This window comes from Salvelinus alpinus, chromosome 13 (assembly GCF_045679555.1).
Source record: "Salvelinus alpinus chromosome 13, SLU_Salpinus.1, whole genome shotgun sequence".
Classification (NCBI taxonomy): Eukaryota; Metazoa; Chordata; class Actinopteri; order Salmoniformes; family Salmonidae; genus Salvelinus; species Salvelinus alpinus.
The window spans coordinates 50,214,236-50,231,365 of NC_092098.1; the positions used below are offsets into that span (position 1 = coordinate 50,214,236).

General features: G+C 46.2%; 1 protein-coding gene across 4 annotated transcripts in view; it reads left to right on the top strand.

Moving 5' to 3' along the window:
* The window catches only part of srrm3 (serine/arginine repetitive matrix 3), a 183,545-nt gene that overhangs the window by 76,390 nt on the left and 90,025 nt on the right, over positions 1-17,130 (top strand). For all 4 annotated transcript variants that reach the window (XR_011667611.1, XM_071339727.1, XM_071339726.1 and 1 more), the window contains exon 2: positions 14,280-14,560. Coding sequence is in view for 3 of the 4 variants with exons in the window: in XM_071339727.1 (XP_071195828.1) it covers positions 14,292-14,560 (269 nt within the window). In the remaining variant the exon portion in view is untranslated. The remainder of the gene's footprint in view (positions 1-14,279; positions 14,561-17,130) is intronic.

The window sequence follows — 17,130 nt, forward strand, 5'->3', positions numbered from 1 at the left end:
TTCCCAGAAGACTGGAGGCTGTTGTAGATGTCTGTTAGAGCCCATTTGGACATATTTGTATAAAAGACAGAACATACTGAGCTCCATGTACATTAGTGTAAATATATTAAATATGAATGTATATGATGAAATATTAGGTTCCTTTATGATTTATATTCACCTGATTGAGATGTATTCATTTGTTGTTAGTGTAACTCAGTTTCCCCCCCCCCCCCCCCCCCCTCTTGCCCATTCATTGTACTGTGGTAAGTGTGTTAGGATACAGAAAGGAAGTTGGGCCTTCGGGGGGAGGAGTCCTAGCTAGACGTGGGAGCGGTTTAGTTTTGACCAGACAGACATACAAACAGGTCATACTATGTATTTTCCATATCAAGTCATCTCTGCTTTAAGTTGATTGGAGAATCATTTCCTTGTTAGATATAAGAAGAATAAACATTTTTTGTTGAACCATATCCCTGGATGTCATTGAATGTTTGGCCGTTTGGAAACCTTGAGTGTGGACTGTATGCGTACGAAACAACCCCGCTCCAGGCTTGGCCAGTGGCTATGGTAAAGAGGAAAGGAAGCCACTAACTACACTGTTATAGCAGCAAAGGGGACCAACTCCATATGAATTTGGAATGAGATGCAGCTGTCCACATACTTTTGGTAATGTAGTGTATGTTGCCCTTTGCTAATAAGGCCATTTTGAAATTGAAATTGAATTGAAATTGAATTAAATTGAGTGAGATAAAATAGAGAGAGACAGACAGACAGACAGACAGACAGACAGACAGACAGACAGACAGACAGACAGACAGACAGACAGACAGACAGACAGACAGACAGGGTGGTGTCCTCATCCCTCAGTGAGACTACTCTCCAGCTGCAGCTAGGTAATCATTACTGCTGCTCTTTTTAACCTGCTGAAGCAGATGGCCTCATTCAGCTCAGTATCATTCCCACCCCCTCCTACCTCCCTCCATCCCTCTCTCCCCCTCACACCAGAGAGGGAGAGAGAAAGAAAATCACCTTTGCCAAAAACTAGCCTAAAGGGACCACTTGGTAAGAAACATGACATGCTGTGTTAGACATGTGTTAAGTGACCATTAATCCTCCCCGACACACACACACACACACACACACACACACACACACACACACACACACACACACACACACACACACACACACACACACACACACACACACACACACACACACACACACACACACACACACACACTGACCATGTGCCTGCTGAGAGAGAAATATGGCTTTTAGCAGGGACAATGGCTCCTGTGTATATATTTTAAGAACACACCACTCCATATCATCGTCCTGCCTGTCCTCAGTCTGTCCTCAGCCTGTCCTCAGCCTGTCCTCAGCCTGTCCTCAGCCTGTCCTCAGTCTGTTCTTTACCCTGTCCTCAGCCTGTTCTCAGTCTGTTCTTTACCCTGTCCTCAGCCTGTACCCTGTACCCTAACCCTGTACCCTAACCCTAACCCTGTACCCTGTACCCTGTACCCTAACCCTGTACCCTAACCCTGTACCCTAACCATGTACCCTAACCCTGTACCTTAACCATGTACCCTAACCCTGTACCATAACCCTGTACCATAACCCTGTACCATAACCCTGTACCCTAACCCTGTACCCTAACCCTGTACCCTAACCCTGTATCCTAACCCTGTACCCTAACCCTGTACCCTAACCCTGTACCCTAACCCTGTACCCTAACCCTGTACCCTAACTCTGTACCCTAACCCTGTATCCTAACCCTGTACCCTAACCCTAACCCTAACCATGTACCCTAACCCTGTACCCTAACCCTAACCCTGTAACCTAACCCTAACCCTGTACCCTAACCTTAGATCTGTGCCCTAACTCTGTGCCCTAACCCTGTACCCTAACCATGTACCTTAACCCTAACCCTGTACCCTAAACCTGTTACCTAACCCTAACCCTGTACCTTAACCCTACCGTGTACCCTAACCCTAACCCTAACCCTGTACCCTAACCCTAACCCTGTACCCTAACCCTGTACCCTAACCCTGTACCTTAACCCTAACCCTGTACCCTAACCCTAAGCCTGTACCCTAACCCTAGCCCTGTACCCTAGCCCTGTACCCTAACCCTGTACCCTAACCCTGTACCCTAACCTTAGCTCTGTGCCCTAACCATGTACCCTAACCATGTACCCTAACCCTGTTACCTAACCCTAACCCTGTACCCTAACCCTACCGCGTACCCTAACCCTAACCCTGTACCCTAACCCTAGCTCTGTAACCTAACCCTGTACCCTAACCCTGTACCTTAACCCTAACCCTGTACCCTAACCCTAAGCCTGTACCCTAAGCCTGTACCCTAACCATGTACCCTAACCATGTACCCTAACCATGTACCCTAACCATGTACCCTAACCCTGTACTCTAACCTTGTACCCTAACCCTTTACCCTAACCCTAACCTTGTACTCTAACCCTAACCCTCTACCCTACCCATGTACCCTAACCCTGTATCCTGTACCCTAACCCTGTACCCTAACCCTGTACCTTAACCCTGTACCCTAACCCTGTACCCTAATCCTGTACCCTAACCCTGTACCCTAACCCTGTACCATAACCTTAACCCTGTACCCTAACCCTGTATCCTAACCCTGTACCTTAACCCTGTACCTTAACCCTGTACCTTAACCCTGTACCCTAACCCTGTACCCTAACCCTGTACCCTAACCCTGTACCCTAACCCTGTACCTTAACCCTGTATCCTAACCCTGTATCCTAACCCTGTACCCTAAACATGTACCCTAAACCTGTACCCTAACCCTGTACCCTAAACCTGTACCCTAACCCTGTACCCTAACCCTGTACCCTAACCCTGTACCCTAACCCTGTACCCTAACCCTATACCCTAACCCTGTACCCTAACCCTGTACCCTAACCCTGTACCCTAAACCTGTACCCTAAGCCTGTACCCTAACCCTGTACCCTAACCCTGTACCCTAAACCTGTACCCTAAGCCTGTACCCTAACCCTGTACCTTAACCCTATACCCTAACCCTATACCCTAACCCTGTACCCTAACCCTGTACCTTAACCCTGTACCTTAACCCTGTACCCTAACCCTGTACCCTAACCCTGTACCCTAACCCTATACCCTAACCCTGTACCCTATACCCTAACCCTATACCCTAACCCTATACCCTAATCCTGTACCCTAACCATGTACCCTAACCCTCTACCCTAACCCTGTACCCTATACCCTAACCCTATACCCTAACCCTATACCCTAACCCTGTACCCTAACCCTCTACCCTAACCCTGTACCCTAACCCTATACCCTAACCCTGTACCCTAACCCTGTACCCTAAACCTGTACCCTAAACCTGTACCCTAAGCCTGTACCCTAACCCTGTACCTTAACCCTATACCCTAACCCTATACCCTAACCCTATACCCTAATCCTGTACCCTAACCATGTACCCTAACCCTCTACCCTAACCCTGTACCCTAACCCTGTACCCTAACACTGTACCCTGTACCCTAACCCTGTACCCTAACCCTGTACCCTAACCCTGTACCCTAACCCTGTACCCTAACCCTAACCCTGTACCCTAACCCTGTACCCTAACCCTGTACCCTAACCATGTACCCTAACCCTGTACCCTAACCCTAACCCTGTACCCTGTACCCTAACCCTGTACCCTAACCCTAACCCTGTACCCTAACCCTGTACCCTAACCCTGTACCCTAACCCTGTACCCTAACCCTGTACCCTAACCCTGTACCCTAACCCTGTACCCTAACCCTAACCCTGTACCCTGTACCCTAACCCTGTACCCTATACCCTAACCCTAACCCTGTACCCTGACCCTAACCCTACCCTGTACCCTAACCCTGTACCCTAACCCTGTACCCTAACCCTGTACCCTAACCCTGTACCCTAACCCTAACCCTGTACCCTGTACCCTAACCCTGTACCCTAACCCTGTACCCTAACCCTGTACCCTAACCCTGTACCCTAACCCTAACCCTGTACCCTAACCCTGTACCCTAACCCTGTACCCTAACCCTGTACCCTAACCCTGTACCCTAACCCTGTACCCTGTACCCTAACCCTGTACCCTAACCCTGTACCCTAACCCTGTACCCTAACCCTGTACCCTAACCCTAACCCTGTACCCTAACCCTGTACCCTAACCCTGTACCCTAACCCTGTACCCTAACCCTGTACCCTAACCCTGTACCCTAACCCTGTACCCTAACCCTAACCCTGTACCCTGTACCCTAACCCTGTACCCTAACCCTAACCCTGTACCCTGTACCCTAACCCTGTACCCTAACCCTGTACCCTAACCATGTACCCTAACCCTGTACCCTAACCCTGTACCCTAACCCTGTACCCTAACCCTGTACCCTAAACCTAATGTGGATGAGAGAGGACTGTCACATAATATCAAGTGGTGATATAAAGTATAATAGATTCAGTGATGATGTCTCCTGCTGTCCTGCCACCTGTTCTGCTCTATTACACACACACACACACACACACACACACACACACACACACACACACACACACACACACACACACACACACACACACACACACACACACACACACACACACACACACACACACACACACACACACAGAGAGAGAGCGAGAGAGTCGTGTTACTGTGAATACACAGCACAGCTCGTTTACCAGCGCATAACACCCTGCTTTGACTGGTGGAGGCCATACCACTAATGAACAATATGTGGTCCCCAAACACAAACACTTCACTCTAATGATGTTTTACCCAGTCAGTGAGAGAGACAACACATCACTATAATGATGTTTTACCCAGTCAGTGAGAGAGACAACACATCACTATAATGATGTTTTACCCAGTCAGTGAGAGAGACAACACATCACTATAATGGTGTTTTACCCAGTCAGTGACAGAGACAACACATCACTATAATGATGTTTTACCCAGTCAGTGACAGAGACAACACATCACTATAATGATGTTTTACCCAGTCAGTGACAGAGACAACACATCACTATAATGATGTTTTACCCAGTCAGTGAGAGAGACAACACATCACTCTAATGATGTTTTACCCGGTCAGTGAGAGAGACAACACATCACTCTAATGATGTTTTACCCAGTCAGTGAGAGAGACAACACATCACTATAATGATGTTTTACCCAGTCAGTGAGAGAGACAACACATCACTATATTGATGTTTTACCCGGTCAGTGAGAGAGACAACACATCACTATAATGATGTTTTACCCAGTCAGTGACAGAGACAACACATCACTCTAATGATGTTTTACCCGGTCAGTGAGAGAGACAACACATCACTATATTGATGTTTTACCCAGTCAGTGAGAGAGACAACACATCACTATAATGATGTTTTACCCAGGCAGTGAGAGAGACAACACATCACTATAATGGTGTTTTACCCGGTCAGTGAGAGAGACAACACATCACTATATTGATGTTTTACCCAGTCAGTGAGAGAGACAACACATCACTATAATGATGTTTTACCCAGGCAGTGAGAGAGACAACACATCACTATAATGATGTTTTACCCAGGCAGTGACAGAGACAACACATCACTATAATGATGTTTTACCCAGTCAGTGAGAGACCAAAAAACTAAATTGGAGGTTTAGACACACACCCTTCATTACAATTCCTCCAGTCTCTTGTGAAATACTGTTCCTCCATTCAATGGTAGCTGAGCAGCAAACCTGAGAGATTTGGTTCTGGGTGCCAAGATTACACACTGTTGCTATGCTCATTGTAATTGAAAGCTGAAACCAGTTCCAAGAGTAGGGTTTGGACAGGGAACGGTCTACTCAGAGGGTGGTTCACATCATCCTCCTCCCCTCCTCCCCTAACTCTCCCTTCCTCCCCTAACTCTCCCCTCTGTAACAGTGATGAAGTGCCCTGGCTGGGCTTTTCTGACTCCTCAGTGAAAAATGAAGCCATTAGTTGTCCACTACCAACCGGTGCTGGGGTAGGGAGGGAGGATGGAGAGGGAAGGAGAGGGAGGGAGGAACGATAGGGAGGGAGAGGGAGGATGGAGGGGGAGGGAGAGGGAGGATGGAGGGGGAGGGAGAGGGAGGATGGAGAGGGAAGGAGAGGGAGGGAGGAAGGAGAGGGAAGGAGAGGGAGGGAGGATGGAGTGTGTGTGTGTGTTCGTGTGATGTGTGTGTGTGTGTGTGTGAGAGAGAGAGTGTGTGCGATGTTTGTGTGTTGTGTGTCTGTGAGAGAGAGTGTGTTTTGTGTGAGAGAGATTGAGAGAGACAGTGAGAGAGAGAGAGTGAGAGAGCGCACGTGAGAGAGAGTGAGAGAGAGCACATGAGAGAGAGAGAGAGTGAGACCCGGTCCTCCACCAGACCCGGTCCTCCTTCGTGGAAGGACATGTACAACACTGCCGCCCTCAGCCAGTGATGGCCCGACCAGAAGAAGTCCACCAGCTTGCGTTGCAGGTCTGCGAGCAGACTGGCGGGGGGGGGGGGTTGAGGACAGACAGTTTATGCCACAGGGAGGACGCCGCCAGGTTGTTGATTATCAGCACCTATATAACACCTGGGACAGGAACCACCTCCACCTGGCCAGTCTTGACACCACTGCCTGTGACAGCCCCTCCCAGTTCTTCCTGACCTACCTTTCTGATCCCAGGTACACCCCTCCCAAAATGTCAAGCCCTTCACAACCCCACTGGCCCTATCCCTCCATGCCCCACATAACAGAGCTTCGCTTTTGCCCCAGTTCACCTTAGATGATGAATCTCCCTCGTACACCTTCAGACTAGTCTCTAGTGCCTTTATATCCTGACCGTCACTGACCATCACAGAAACGTCATCTGCATATGCCGACACTGCTATGCCTGTCACCACATCCATGCCTGTCCAGTATACTCCCTGCAGTCTCCTGCGTAGGAGGCCCAAAAAAGGCTCAGTGGCTATTGTATATAACTGCCCCGATAGAGGGCATCCTTGTCTAATGCCCCGTCTCACCCAGACTGGCCTACTGAGACCCCCTCCCACCTTGACCATACATGACTCCCCAGCATACAATATCTTCACACAAGTCAAAAACCTTTCCCCAACCAGAAACACAGACATCCCATTGAACAGACACTCATGGTCCACTCTATCAAAAGCCTTCTCTTGATCTAAAGAGACCAGTCCAAAATTCACATTAGAAACTCTCAACAAGTCTAACATGTCCCTGATTAAGAACACAATATGTCTCATCTTTGTGTACTATAGAGTCCTTCAGACTTCAGTCTGTTAGCGAGGACCTTGGCAAATACCTTGTAGTCTGCACAGAGCAATGCCACAGGCCTCCAGTTCTTAAGTTCACACAAGTCCCCTTTTTTGGGCAGGAGCATCAGAGCTGCCCGACGGCAGTTCATCGGCAACACGCAAAAGAAGTCCAGTCCAATTATTCCCCAGAATGTTTTATAACACTCCCCTGGGAGTCGCTCGACCCCCGGTGCACGGCTGGGGGACATCTGGGTTACGGCCTCTGTCAGATAATGGGACAATAGGTCCATTTCATCCCTCTGTGCCAGAGAGAGTTTAGGGAGTTCTGCAAACAAAACCTGAGCACACATAGTATCACACAGTTCTGCCCTATACAACTCAGTATAAAACTCCACAGTCCGCTCCCACATCTCCCCCACCACAGAGGTCACCCGCCCATCCGACAGCCGCAGACAATGCATACCCTTGGATTCACCGCTTTGCAAATAAAGCCCCTTAAATTGAGAGAAAGAGAGAGTGTGTGAGAGAGAGAGGGAGGGAGGGAGGGAGGGAGGGAGAGGGAGAGGGAGAGAGAGAGAGAGAGAGAGAGAGAGAGAGAGAGAGAGACTTGACTTTTTTTAATGATAATACCCTCATTTCATTAAAACCTAGGGTGTGCTCAGTAAAGGAAAAAATACGTCATCTTATCCAGAGATGGAACTATCCAAACTGCCGCTGCAGCTCACTTCTCTGTGGAGCTACATACTTTATATTATTGGGATGGTTGGCACACATTTTGTTACCTGAGATCAAGAGGGACAACAGGCTAAAACAGATAGTAAGTGACTTGTTAGGAACAACCAGGAGCTGCCTATTGTTCCCCATCTAGTGGACCTGAGAGTACTGAGGATAAACATGACACTCTGCCCTCAGGAGCATGTTATACCAGAATCTATTACTCTTATAACAGGTAGTGACCTCCGACCTCCCCTTAATCATCCACCACCTCTTGATCCTAGCATACCTACAGCAGCTAATCTAACAGAGTTAGAAATGGAAATGCATCTGTGTGAAATATAAACATACAGAGCATAGCACAGCCTGGAGTTTGATCAGTGCCATTGGCCAGCGCTCCTCAGCAGCATACATGCTGGTTCCCTCCAGCCAACAAAACAGACAAAATCCTAGAGGAAAACCTGGTTCAGTTTGCTTTCCAACAGACACTGGGAGACGAATTCACCTTTCAGTAGGACAATAGCCTAAAACACAAGGCCAAATCTACATTGGAGTTGGTTACCAAGAAGACAGTGAATGTTCCTGAGTGTGCGAGTTACAGTTTTGACTTAAATCTGCTTGCAAATCTATGGCATGATCTGAAAATGGTTGTCTAGCAATGATCAACAACAAATTTGACAGAGCTTGAAGAATTTTGAAAGAAATAATGGGCAATTGTTGCACAATCCAGGTGTGGAAAGCTCTTAGAGACTTACCCAGAAAGACTCACAGCTGTAATTGATGCCAAAGGTGATTCTAACATGAATTGACTCGAGGTTGAATATTTATCTAATTAAGATATATTAGTGTTTGATTTTCATAAATGATTTACAAATGTTAACATTTTTCTTCCACTTTGATATTACAGAGTATTTTGTGTAGATCGTTGATTAAAAAAAGGACAATTAAAACCATTTTAATCCCACTTTGTAACACAACAAAATGTGGAGAAAGTCAAGGAGTGTGAATACTTTCTGAAGGTACTGTATATTGTATGCTAACAAAATGGGGAAATTATATTATTTTAAACTAATACAATTGCTCAGAGAAATATATTTTGTTTCTCAATGTCACGACTCCCGCCGAAGTCGGTCCCTCTCCTTGTTCGGGCGGCGTTCGGCGGTCGACCTCACCGGTCTTCTAGCCATCGCCGCTCCACCTTTCATTTTCCATTTGTTTTGTCTTGTTTTCCCGCACACCTGGTTTACATCCCCTCATTACTCTACGTGTATATTATCCTCTGTTCCCCCCATGTCTGTGTGTGGTATTGTCTGTGTGTGTCGTTTCAGGCTGGTTTTGCGCCAGGTATTGTTATAACCCGTGAGTTGGTTATTTTGTACCTATTTGTGTAATTTGTGCGCTATCGCCTTTGTACCTCGCTTTTTGTTCCTTGGGACGGAGTGTTGTGACGCAGTTGCGTTTGGCTGTTTTTCCTGAATAAAATGTGCCTGTTCACTCATCTCTGCTCTCCTGCACCTGACTTCCTTCGACCAGTTGCGCACACTCTGACACACAAGTATTACAAAAAAATCCCCCCCCAAAATTATCATCTCCCCTGTTTTGAATACTCTACCACCCTCCCCTTGTGAAGATAAATGACACTGAGCCTTTTTTGTCAAATGCGTTATGAGATTGGAGAACACATTGGGAGGGATCTTAGACCATTCCTCATACAGAATCTTCAATTCAAACCACAGGTTTTCAATGGGGTTCAAGTCCGGAGACTGAGATGGCCATTGCAAAATGTTGATTTTGTGTTCAATTGAACATTTATTTGCATGGGGTTTTGATTAGTGCTCGATTACTTATTGTCTTGCTGGAAGATCCACTTGCGGCCAAGTGTCAGCCTCCTGCTAGAGGAAACCAGGTTCTGGTCAAAAATGTCCAGGGACTTGGTAACGTTCATGTCTCCGTTGATCTTAAGGACCTCAGGAATAGTGGAATCGAAAATATCTCCGTAACAGTGAAGATCCACCACTATATTTTACTGTAGGTATGAGGTACCACTATATTTTACCGTAGGTATGAGGTACTTTCTGCATCTGCTTCTGTTTTTTTTAAAACACCAAATCCACCACTGGTGTGCGTTGCCAAAGAGTTCGATTTTCATGTCATCTGACCATAGCACCAGTTCCAATCCTGAAAAACTCCCCAGTCCTTAACGATTACAAGCATACCCATAACATGATGCAGCCACCACCATGCTTGAAAACATGGAGAATGGTACTCAGTAATGTGTTGTGCTGGATTTGCCCCAAACATAACACTTTGTAGTCAGGACAAACAGTGAATTGCTTGGCCACATATTTTGAAGTATTACTTTAGTGCCTTGTTGCAAACAGGATGACAGTTTTGGAATATTTGTTATTCTGTACAGGCTAGTGCTGGTATGGTGACCACCATGAAGACGGTCAAATTCCATGTGACGTTTGCTACTCTTGCATGCGGTCACTCCTCCAGCCCTAACTGAGGGAGAGCTAATAGCTGAGGCTGCTCTGTGTGGTGACTGGCGTCTCCTCTGTGTGGTGACTGGCGTCTCCTCTGTGTGGTGACTGACGTCTCCTCTGATCCTCCTCAGGCCCTGGTTGGCTCTGAATACACACACACACACACACACACACATGGTCATTAGTTGCCTACCAAACTTTCTAATTGCCTGGTACTCAGACACTCTATTGTCCTTCTAATCACTCTGACGTCAATGCAAATGTGATCGAAATGTAATTGAAATTAAAGCCAGCCTACCTGGAAATGAACCAGGGGAAAGCGGTTCTCCATCCGCTATTTAAGTGCATAGATGACATGTATATATTTCCCCTGTTTCTAGACAGATGAATGATAATGGTCCATTCTAAATCAAAACAAATGTCTGCTCATGGAACATTCGTGCTTAAAGCCTACTGCCGTGTGCACATTGATGCACATTGCTGCGCTTATACTGTGAAGAAATAGCCTAATAGTTCAGCAACATTTTAAGCTAAACGTTCTGATCTGTTGCCTCAGCCACATTACGAAGCATGTTTCATTTGCGATGTATCGCTTCCCACAACTGTCCCAGACTATGTTTAGAATTTTTATTTCTCGCACAGAATAGAATAAGTTAACTTTTGTACTATGTGGGACAGTAGATTGTCATAGGCTAGTGATTTTACTGTTCGTTAGGCCTACTCTGATGAAAAGTAAATGTGGACAGTTCTTCCAATATCTTCAATATGCACCTCGGAGTTGGATAAGGATGTTTCTGTCTTCACTTGTAGCCTGTGAGAAAGACCTGATCACGTGATGGAGAGCCATGTGAATGAGAAGTGCTTTGGAACCACGCATCACTCAGGGAGAAAGGCACAACGTAGCACTCTGAGCCAAGGGCACGACGGCCACTGGACGCAAAAGGCAAGGATTTTTTTAGGGTGCGTTACAGACACGCAAAGAGGATGCCGCCATGAAATTCGAAGCATTATCAAGTGCTTGTCAAATTGCGAATGCGAGACTGATGAAGAGTGTGCAGCCTGCTTGTAAGGGCTGTTGTCCTCCTCCTCCTCAGATGAGGAGAGGAGAGAAGGATCAGTGGACCAATACGCAGCAGTAGGGAAATAAGCCATCTCTTTATTTGAATACGACGGCAACACGAAAACAAAACACTTACAAAATTACAAAACAAGAAAACGACGTAGACGAAACCTGAACATGAACTTACATAACTAAACGTAGAACTCACGGACAGGAACAGACTACATCAAAACGAACGAACAGCCAAACAGTCCCGTATGGTACAGACATGGACGAAACAGGAGACAATCACCCACAAACAAACAGTGAGAACACCCTACCTAAATATGACTCTCAATTAGAGGAAAACGCAAAACACCTGCCTCTAATTAAGAGCCATACCAGGCAACCCAAAACCAACATAGAAACAGAAAACATAGACTGCCCACCCAAAACTCACGCCCTGACCATATACACATACAAAAACAACATAAAACAGGTCAGGAACGTTACACTGCTCAAAAAACAAAGCAGAGATCATGCCTTTCAAGCTACTTTTTTCAAATCCTCATTAGTCGCATCATCCAGCCTTACAATGCATTCAAAATCTATATATATATCCCAACGTTTGTAGAACACCTAAAGTTACATTAATAACTCTAAATTAAACATATAGGAGTACATACAGTACCAGGCAAAAGTTTGGACACATCTACTCATTCAAGTTTTTATTTTTATTTTTACTATTTTCTACATTGTAGAATAAAAGCTATGAAATAACACATATGGAATCATGTAGTAACCAAAAAAGTGTTAAACAAATCAAAATATATTTTATATTTGAGATTCTTCAAAGTAGCCACCCTTTGCCGTGATGACAGCTTTGCACACTCTTGGCATTCTCTAAACCAGCTTCATGAGGTAGTCACCTGGAATGCATTTCAATTAACAGGTGTGGCTTGTTACATTTTAATTTGTGGAATTAATTTTTTTCTAATTGCGTTTGCGCCAATCAGTTGTGTTGTGACGAGGTAGGGGGGTACACAGAAGATAGCCCTATTTGGTAAAAAACCAAGTCCATATTATGGCAAGAACAGCTCAAATAAGCAAAGAGAAACAACAATCAGTCCAGATTGACTGACATGATGGTCAGTCAATGCAGAACATTTCAAGAACTTTCAAAGTTTCTTCAAGTGCAGTCGCAAAAACCATCAAGCGCTATGATGAAACTGGCTCTCATGAGGACAACCACAGGAAAGGAAGACGCAGAGTTAACTCTGCTGCAGAGGATAAGATAGAGTTACCAGCCTCAGAAATTGCAGCCCAAATAAATGCTTCACAGAGTTCAAGTAACAGACACATCTCAACATCAACTGTTCAGAGGAGACTGTGTGAATCAGGCCTTCATGGTCAAATTGCTGCAAAGAAACCACTACTAAAGGACACCAATACGACGAAGAGTACTAGTGTAGCCCACAGCCATTTGGCATAGCCAGATCAGGACCTAACATAAGGACAACTCAGAGTATGCTATTCTGTTCTTCTGAAATAGACTACATTTTCTTCATATCATGTTTATTTAGACCTGTGTAAAATAAATAACGGATTTATTGTGAAGGTGTAGGCTATATTACATGGATTTATTAAACTTTTTAAAATGTAGATGTTTCACAGGTCTGCATCAGTGTGGAAGCCAGGAGATGCAAAATGTGTTTATGTTAATTATTGGTCAATTACCGTGAGACCGACAGTTATTTGTTTGAAAATCACCGGCCTACGAAAGTTGGTGACCGCCACAGCTCTAGTACAGTCTTCCTTCTTTTCACTATGTCAATTAGGTTAGTATTGTGGAGTAAATACAACTAAACTCTGGAACTGTTGTAAAGTCACCATATGGCCTCATGGTGAAATCCCTGAGCGGTTTCCTTCCTCACTGGCAACTGAGTTAATAAGAACGCCTGTATCATTGTATTGGCTGGGTATATTGATACACCATCCAAAGTGTAATGGATGAATTCACCAAAGTCAAAGGGATATTCAATGTTTGCTTTTTTAGTCTTACCCATCTACCAATAGGTGCTCTTTTTTTTTGTCTTTGTGGTTGAATCTGTGTTTGAAATTCACTGCGTGACTCATTGACCTTATAGATACTTTGTATGTGTGGGGTACAGAGATGAGTTATTCATTCAAAAATCATGTTAAACACTATTATTGAACACAGAGTGAATCCATGCAACTTATTATGTGACTTGTTCAGCAGTTTACTCCTGAACTTATTTAAGTTTGCCATAACAAAGGAGTTAAATACGTATTGACTCAAGATATTACAGCTTTACAAATTGAATACATTTGTAAAAAATGTGTAAAACATAATTCCTTTTGGACATTATAGGGTATTTTGTGTAGGCCAGTGACAAAACATCATAAATTCAGCAATTTTAAATTCACGCTGTAACAAAATATGGAAAAGTCATTGGGTGTGAATACATTCTGAAAGCACTATTTTATACAGTCTTTTTTCTCATCTTTATCAAGGGTGCCAATAATTATGGACCTGACTGTACATCCCAGGTAAACAATTAATCTGGTACCACTAATCTCTATCTCTCTCTCTCTCTCTCTCTCTCTCTCTCTCTCTCTCTCTCTCTCTCTCTCTCTCTCTCTCTCTCTCTCTCTCTCTCTCTCTCTCTCTCTCTCTCTCTCTCTCTCTCTCTCTCTCTCTCTCTCTCTCTCTCTCTCTCTCTCTCTCTCTCTCTCTCTCTCATTCTCTATAGATCGTCGTCACCATGTACGATGGGGCGAGGGTGCCTTCCCCCCAGGACATTGTTAACGGTGTGCTTCCTACGGCCTTGGCCCTGGCAGGAACAGGGGCCGGAGAGGGCGGGTCAGCGTTGGTACCCGCCCCGGCTGTAGGGCCCAAGCCAGAAGAAGAGGAGGAGCCTAGCCCGGAGCCTGTCCTAGTGAAGAAGGCCCACAGGCAGATCCTAGACCATGACAGAAAGAGGAGGGTGGAGCTGAAGTGCATGGAGCTCCAGGAGATGATGGAGGAACAAGGGTCAGTTGAGTCTGGACGAGTAACATACTAAACTGGGTTTAGATTTGGAAGGATACACCCTGGTTTACACCCTCCACTTGTAGATACAGTACATGCTGGGAATGTTTGGTAGGATACACAGAATGGATGTGAATGCTATCATGCCCCTGGTTAATGGAGAATTTGACATTGACAGGAATACACACTGGGCTCTTACAAAGTCATCCTTACATGCTCACTACAGGTGACACGATTAATTAGACTCCTACTACAGACAACAAATTATTCTTATTAAGATTGTTATTGTGCTAAAGCTTGAAGAGACAACGAAGATACAAAAACAGACAACCTTCAGAGGATGTTTTTCATTTCTACGTTCCTACTCTTTAATGATTCATGATTCTTTAATGATTCTTGATTCTTTAATGATTCTTTAATGATCCCTTTAATGATCTAAAGGCTATTTTACCACACTAAAAACAACAACAACAGAATTTCTTGCCTCCAGACAGTAATGGCTGCCAGTTAGCCAAAGCCAGAGAGCTCTGAGAGTTATTGAAGGAAACAGCTACTCACGTTAGCATGCTGAGGGAGAGCTAATAGCTGAGGCTGCTCTGTGTGGTGACTGGCGTCTCCTCTGTGTGGTGACTGGCGTCTGCTCTGTGTGGTGACTGGCGTCTGCTCTGTGTGGTGGCTGGCGTCTCCTCTGTGTGGTGACTGGCGTCTGCTCTGTGTGGTGACTGGCGTCTCCTCTGTGTGGTGACTGGTGTCTCCTCTGTGTGGTGACTGGCGTCTCCTCTGTGTGGTGACTGGCGTCTCCTCTGTGTGGTGACAGGCGTCTGCTCTGTGTGGTGACAGGCGTCTGCTCTGTGTGGTGACTGGCGTCTGCTCTGTGTGGTGACTGGCGTCTCCTCTGTGTGGTGACTGGCGTCTGCTCTGTGTGGTGACTGGCGTCTGCTCTGTGTGGTGACAGGCGTCTGCTCTGTGTGGTGACTGGCGTCTGCTCTGTGTGGTGACTGGCGTCTGCTCTGTGTGGTGACTGGCGTCTGCTCTGTGTGGTGACTGGCGTCTCCTCTGTGTGGTGACTGGTGTCTGCTCTGTGTGGTGACTGGCGTCTCCTCTGTGTGGTGACTGGTGTCTCCTCTGTGTGGTGACTGGCGTCTCCTCTGTGTGGTGACTGGCGTCTGCTCTGTGTGGTGACTGGCATCTGCTCTGTGTGGTGACTGGCGTCTGCTCTGTGTGGTGACTGGCGTCTGCTCTGTGTGGTGACTGGCGTCTCCTCTGTGTGGTGACTGGCGTCTGCTCTGTGTGGTGACTGACGTCTCCTCTGTGTGGTGACTGGCGTCTCCTCTGTGTGGTGACTGGCGTCTGCTCTGTGTGGTGACTGGCATCTGCTCTGTGTGGTGACTGGCGTCTGCTCTGTGTGGTGACTGGCGTCTCCTCTGTGTGGTGACTGGCGTCTCCTCTGTGTGGTGACTGGCGTCTCCTCTGTGTGGTACCGAGTCAGTATGGAGACTGTATACAGGGGGTACCGAGTCAGTATAGAGACTGTATACAGGGGGTACCGGTACCGAGTCAGTGTGGAGGCTATATACAGGGGGTACCGGTACCGAGTCAGTGTGGAGGCTATATACAGGGGGTACCGGAACTGAGTCAGTGTGGAGACTATATACAGGGGGTACCAGTACCGAGTCAGTTTGGAGGCTATATGCAGGGGGTACCGGTACCGAGTCAGTGTGGAGGCTATATACAGGGGGTACCGGAACTGAGTCAGTGTGGAGACTATATACAGGGGGTACCGGTACCGAGTCAGTTTGGAGGCTATATACAGGGGGTACCGGTACCGAGTCAGTGTGGAGACAATATACAGGGGTACCGGTACCGAGTCAGTGTGGAGACTATATACAGGGGTACCGGTACTGAGTCAGTGTGGAGGCTATATGCAGGGGGTACCGGTACAGAGTCAGTGTGGAGACTATATGCAGGGGGTACCGGTACAGAGTCAGTGTGGAGACTATATGCAGGGGGTACCGGTACAGAGTCAGTGTGGAGGCTATATACAGGGTGTATTAGTACCGAGTCAGTGTGGAGGCTATATACAGCGGGTACCAGTACTGAGTCAGTGTGCAGGGGTACAGGTTAGTTGAGGTAATATGTACATGTAGGTAGGGGTGAAGTGACTATGCATAGATAATAAACAGCGAGTAGCAGCAGTGTACAAAACAAATGGAGAGGGGGGGGGGGGGGTCAATGTAAATAGTCTGGGTGGCCATTTGATTAATTGTTCAGCAGTCTTATGGCTTGGGGGTAGAAGCTGTTAAGGAGCCTTTTGGTCCTAGACTTGGCGCTCCTGTACCAGTGGCTGCATCTAATGTTGCAGAATGTAGACATGCAATAAAGTTGCCTCAGTACAAAGTGTATGCTGCTCTGAGGTAATGTAGATAAACGAATTGCACATGTAATCTGAGCAGATAGAGATGGTCTATCTTCATTGCAGTCAGGCCTCCCTCCCTCCTAACTGATCTTTTATCTGAGTCTAATTCATCTTTGAATTAGACTCGTGGTACGTACTCCTGGAGGGGTTTAGTTGT